General features: G+C 50.7%; 1 protein-coding gene across 3 annotated transcripts in view; it reads right to left on the bottom strand.

The window, feature by feature from the left end:
- Positions 1-954: 954 nt before the first annotated feature.
- MAPRE2 (microtubule associated protein RP/EB family member 2) overlaps positions 955-6,000 on the bottom strand; it is a 160,075-nt gene continuing 155,029 nt past the window's right edge. For all 3 annotated transcript variants that reach the window (XM_011222881.3, XM_034643298.1, XM_002917594.4), the window contains one exon: positions 955-3,925. In XM_011222881.3, the coding sequence (XP_011221183.1) occupies positions 3,851-3,925 (75 nt within the window). In that variant the 3' untranslated portion in view covers positions 955-3,850. The remainder of the gene's footprint in view (positions 3,926-6,000) is intronic.

The raw sequence follows: 6,000 nt of genomic DNA, 5'->3' as shown, positions 1-6,000 counted from the left end.
TTCAAGTAAGATGGTGACACATATTCTGGACTATTTGTGTGCAGATGTCTAAGTGTGAGATCTAGTGTTTAAAATCCCAGGGTTGGTGAATGAATTGGAAACACATGGTGTTTTGAGTGTGAACTTTCCCAAGCCAGGCAGTGGCTCAGACTTCCGTCACACACTTACCCAGTGCAGACATGAGTGTGGATGGAGAAGAGTGGTAGTATCTTTCTCTGCTCTTAAAAGGGCCTAAAGGCAAGTGAACGGAAAATAGTCGCCGAAGGACAGTACAGAAACCAAACTGGCCTCTAGGTGGAGCTTGAAAGCAGTTCAGGGCAGGCTGGCGTCGGCAGGGTGGGGAGAGCATGGGCTGAGCCTCCCTAAGCTGCGGACTCCTGGGCTAAGGCTCCCACACGCTGCCGTCCCCTGTTCTCCAGCCTCTCCAGGCGGCTCACGGGCCACTTCTAAGGCATTTCTTTTTGTCACCTATTCCTGTGCCTCTAAGTTGGTATTCTGTTGATGTGTATAAATCATCACTGTTGGTCCAAGTCGTCAAACTAGAGGGGAGAAAACACCCTGAGAGCTTTTGCCAATCGTAGGTCATTCTGCTGGCTGCTCCCCCAGCTTCCTATCCGCCCAGCCCTGTCTGGCCCAGATGGAGCTGGCTGGGGCTTCGGAGCTAGGCTGCTGTTGGCCTGCAAGCGGGATCTTTTCTAAGGGAATGGCTTCTCTCTTTTTTTGGTAAAGTTTTTAGAAAGGTATCACAGCTGCTACATTTGATATCAGATACTAATCTTTAATTCCTGTTAAAACATTTGCCATCCATAAAAGCAAAGACCCCCCCCACCTCCTTGTCAATCATGATAAAACCTGGGTAGAAGCGGGATTCCACATAAATAGCCTGTTAGCGCACACACGCTCCCTCGGGAGGAACCCTTAGCATAAAAATGTAAGAACCTGTAAATTCAGTCCTTTTAACATATACTTTTTTTTATTAAATATGTAAAAAGATAAACGCAAGTCAAGTTATTCACATATTCAGAGACAAAAAAAACTATTCTACCATGCGACAGTAGGGTAATGTAAAATGGATACATCTGAATAAGACTTTTTCATCTATGATGTCATTACTTATCTCTATTTATAATTAACAATACATATGTTTACATTCCTTTCAGTTTACATTGAATATATAACAAAAGCTTTATGGTGTACTATTTAGTAAAAGTAATCTGAATGCATATTAAACCTTAACGGAATAATGGAAATACTCACCAGGGAAGGGAGTTCTTGGTTCCCTTCTGGAGTTTACTTCTCTCTGGTCAACAAGGTGTTTGTCTTTGTCTTTTCTTTTTCTGCTTTTCTGCTTAGAAAGAACACGGGCTCTCTCTCTGCCCCCTGCTTCAATCACTTCCTATCTGACACGAGCAGGGGAAGTGCTACCACCAGCCACAGCCGTGTGGCTAAGAATGAAGTCCGGCTTCTGAGAGGGCGGGCAGAGCCCAAAAAGGATGCTTCTCAGCCCAGCGTGAGGACGTGTGATGGGACCATGGAGGGAAATGTGCCCTGGATGCCGAGATGGGAAGACGATAGGGTTACAGCCCTCAGGGGAAAAAGGAGCAGCTCTGGGAAAGGAGGTGGTCTGCACAGAAGCTGGGGTGCAGCCAAAGACAAGGGAGAACCCTAGCTGTTCAAGATTCCCCAAAGCATCTGTGATGTCACATGCGAACTGGCACGATGGGAGAGGGGTCAGATGCGGTCAGAGAGAGGAACATGTAGCTCCTTCCTAAATCCGTGACTAGCTGGCACTAAGACTCTGGGATGGAGACTCAAGTGTGACCACCAGGGAAAGGGAAGGTATCTGGCCAGCATGTTTTTATAGCTGACAAGCCCGGGGCTTTGGGGGAGAGAGAGAGCAGCTGTCACCAAGGAGGCTTAGGCAACCTGCGCTGTCATCACCCCTATCCCCATGCCGGGGATCCCGGCCGCCATCCACCTGGCACTGGGTATTACTGAGATGTCCCTGCCTAGGAACCAGCGAGGTGTCATCCGCATGGAATTACTTTTTGTGCCTCTCTGCAAGAGCTACTTTTACGAAAGGAAGGTCCGTACAGAAGGCTGGGAGGGACCACACTGGTAAGCATGAGGCCGTGCGTAGCACAACCGCCACCTGTGCCCAGGTGGGGGAGGACGTCACTGCTGAGAGCCAGGCTGTGCAGCCTGAGAGAGAGAGAGAGGAGCTGCCGCTGCCGCCGCGCAGAGCAGGCAGGAGAGAGAAGCAAGGGAAACCGAACACCACAGAACGTCTGTCCAATTATGCACAGTGTGTTGTGATCACCTCAGAAATACAAGCCATCTTGCTCACCTGTAACTCAAATAACCACTTTGCTGCAAAAGATTTTGAGAAGACTTCTTTCGTTGGAAAGCTCCAATGCTAGAATTCAGAATTAGTATTTGACCAATTAATAAAGAAATGTCAAAGCTTTATGATACGTATTTCAGAAATTTATTTTAAGCTTTTCAGTTAAGAGGCAAGTGGGGCGGGCACACTCGTTTGTGTTGTCGCACCTGCTAAAGTTAGGAAACCAAGTGAAACGAATGATCCAGGAAGGGATACCATCTGTCAAAGGAATAAAAGAGGCAAAGATTTGGAAAGATACTAAGAAAATGTGCAAATATTAGTTAAAAAAATAAGGAATGCTTTTAATTCATTAATGTTTCCTCTATTTATGAATTGCCACGGTTATCAAAGGTCAATGACAAGGAGGGCCGTAGTATTAACGAGGGGAAATTCCTTATTCCAGAAGGTATGGGGAGTCATATAGATTTTTCTGTGCTGTCATTCCAGTGTCAACACCAGACTTCAGAATCGGGAGTCTCCCTTGGAATGATGCTACTAGTAAGAAGGTCTTCACTTCCAGTGAGCGTGCAGCGCGACGCAGAGCCCTGCCCCTCAGGGCCGCACACCCTGAAGTCATTCTGGAAGAGGAGTCCCCTAGTGTGGAGGACAGGCTTTGGGTTGAAAGCCAGAGAGAGGCAGGAGGACCTGCACCGATGCAGACCCCCTCTGGACTGTAGGTAACTGATGACTGCTTTTGGGGAGAGTGGCTGCCCACCAAAGAGGACCCTGAGAAAGAAAATATAGCATGAGAACCGGGGAGGGGAGGGGCAAGCACTTGGAGGGCGAAGTGGAGATGGTGGTGTCCTTGAGTGAATGTCTTTCGAAACTAACTGTGGGGTTGTCTACCATGCTCAGGGAGAAATACTGCTGGGCCCTGAAGTCCTAGTTTTGATTCCTTTTTTTTTTTTCCCTTTAGTGTTGGGAGTCGAGGGGGAAACTCTTTTTCCCTATAAAATAAGTCACTGTCCTTATGGCTTTCATATCAAGTATCTCTTTCCCTTTGCTCCAATTTATTTGACCAAATTTACGTTCAGAGGTTAGACTTGCAAACATCAAAGCACCACGAATGTGTGACATCTAGTGACACTGGTTGAGAAATGCCAATATAAATACCATATATCAAATTACCATTGTTTCACACCAGGATAAAAAGGGGGTAGTGGTGGTGGCGGGGAGGGGAGAGTTGTTCTGGAAAGAAATGAAAAGAGCAGAATCAATCTCAAGCAGCCAAGTGGTGAAGTAGAAGGTATGTGACCCCGTGACCTCTCAGGTAGGCCGCCCAACGGCCGGCTGCTAATGGGTCTGGGCAAAGGAAATGGGAACCGAGCGCGGTGGCTGGCGTATGCAACAGTGCGTTGATGTTAACGGCAGACTGGGAACAACTGGTTGCTGTTGAGCTTGAGGCCACACGTTTTTCCAGAAGAAAAGTTCCCACGCAAAACTGAAGGTGAGAGCGGCCAGGACACTTCAGTACTCTTCCTGCTGCTGGGGCTGCTGTTCGTGGACTTGTTCCTCGGCCTCGGGCTCTTCCGGGTGGCCCTCCTGCGGGACAGGGGGAGAGGTTCAGCCGGAACCACGGACTGGGTCGGAGGCCCTGCAGGGTCCGCACAGCCCCCTTCTCCCCGCACAGGTGAGGCCCACCTTGCCAGGCCCGGGCTTTCCCGCTCCTAGGAGCCAATGCACACACCCAGATGCGGGTGCTTCCCCGCTCAACGGACCTGTCCTAGAACACAGTGCTCAGGTTTGACACACCCAACATTCCTCCTGTTTTGGGAGGAAATCTTCACAGAACACATTCATACTTTCCTACCCTCGCGAAAAGAGTCCACCAAATGCACTGCCTCAAAAGCAGCGACAACCTGGAGAGAACCTGCTGTGGAAAGGCAGAGCCCCGGGGCCACCGCCGGGTGTCAGAGCGTCAGCCCCACCCTCACGGCAGACCACTTGGAGCTTCGGCTTCCTTTCCTGCCCTCCTTACCTAGTGTGTGTCCGCCTGAAACAGACCCCGAGGTAGGATCGGTGACTCCGCGGCTGCAGAGACGCAACTCATCAGAGCGGTGAGGCGAGGAAGGGCAGCAGGGGAGCTCAGGAGCCTTCGCTCAAGGACTTTGGGACCTCTGCTTGGGTACGTGAGTCCTTTCTGAGTACTTCAGGGCCAGGACCGGATGGTGGAGGCGTTCTTCTAGGGCCTCTTCATTTGTCTAACCCCCATGAGTACCACTCCAGGGAACATCAACCCTGGTCGGCTACCTCCGCAAATTCTTTAATATTCTGACCCCACAGGGAGCAAGCAGCTCTTTTTCTTACCCAAGCCGAGGGAGTGGGCTCAGCAGGAGGGCCGACTGCTCCCTCAAGAACGCATGCTGGGACCCACACGAGTGCTTGTGACCTCACACCGGACACACTCGATCCGTTCTCAACCCTAGTGCCCCACCCGCCTTCCTGCCTGGTCTATTCCCTGTAGCCTTGGCAAGCCCAGCCCGCTAACCCTGGTGGGATCTTCTCCCCAGAGCCGGGATGTGGGCTTTCTCTGGGCCCGCAGCACCATGTTTCCTCCTTGGCTACAGAACTCGGGCTTGTAAGCTTGTGTGTCTCCAACACCGTGGCCTCAGGTTACTCAAGTGAGGGCTGGGGCCTCATCTGTGTCACACCTCGCTTTACTTCCCAACTCGGTACAGGTTGTGTTGAGAAGAAGAAATCCCTGAGGACCCAGGAACAGATGACGGACCCTCTGAGCCAAGGTCCCATGCTACTTATCTCCTAAGAGGCAGAAGCAGGCCTTAGCAATGGAGGATTGTAACAGGAGAACCCCTTTAACCGTTTTCAGTGAGTTTCACTGATCCATGAGTCCCTGGAGTCCCTGAATTCAACAGAGGAGTCAAGGAGTTCAAGTAGGTAAGGTGCCTAGAAGATTTGGTTCATAATACCTATTGTAAGCTGCAACTATTATTTCTTGGTGGGAGAACTCTTTGAAATATATTCTAGAAGTGAAAACATTTTAAAAAGTAACTTTTTCTGTGACAACAGGAGAAAGGAACATTGTACCGAAGCCCCTGGTTCAAATCTAGCGCTGTCCCTTACTGGCTCGGTGAAGAGGCCTATTATTTAGTCACGGTGAGCTCTGCCCGCGCCCAGGACCGCCCCCCATGAGCACCCCCAGAACTACTCCACAGCCATTGTGCCAAGGCCCGATACCCTGCTCTGCCCGTGCAAGGCTGTCCTTGGGGGCTTCCCACACCCTCAGGACTTAACCACATTTGATTTTGGCCTCAGAATGTCCCCTCCCACTCCCCCTCTGCCAACTCATCCCTGGGCCCCCGGGCGCTCGCTTCGTGCGCATGACGAGGGTGGTTCTTGCTGCTCGGAAGTTAGTGACTCCGCTGACAGTGGCATTCCCGTGAGAACAGGGGAGCAGTTCTTGTGGGGATAACGCAGGACGGAGTCACTGGACCCTTCCAATACGCGTTCTCCCTCTTATCCAGGGGCAAAAAAGAAATCTAGTGGCAGCCTGGGAACTCCCAGTGTCTGTTCTGCCAAATGTTCCTTCTGGAAGCTGCTCTCCCTGCCTTCACCCCAGCATCAACTACTCTTCTCAGCTCCGCCTCCTGGTTCGGCTT

This window comes from Ailuropoda melanoleuca, chromosome 14, assembly GCF_002007445.2.
Source record: "Ailuropoda melanoleuca isolate Jingjing chromosome 14, ASM200744v2, whole genome shotgun sequence".
Lineage (NCBI taxonomy): Eukaryota > Metazoa > Chordata > Mammalia > Carnivora > Ursidae > Ailuropoda > Ailuropoda melanoleuca.
Note: the sequence above shows the minus strand (reverse complement) of the source record. Positions and strands in the feature narration are given on the sequence as shown.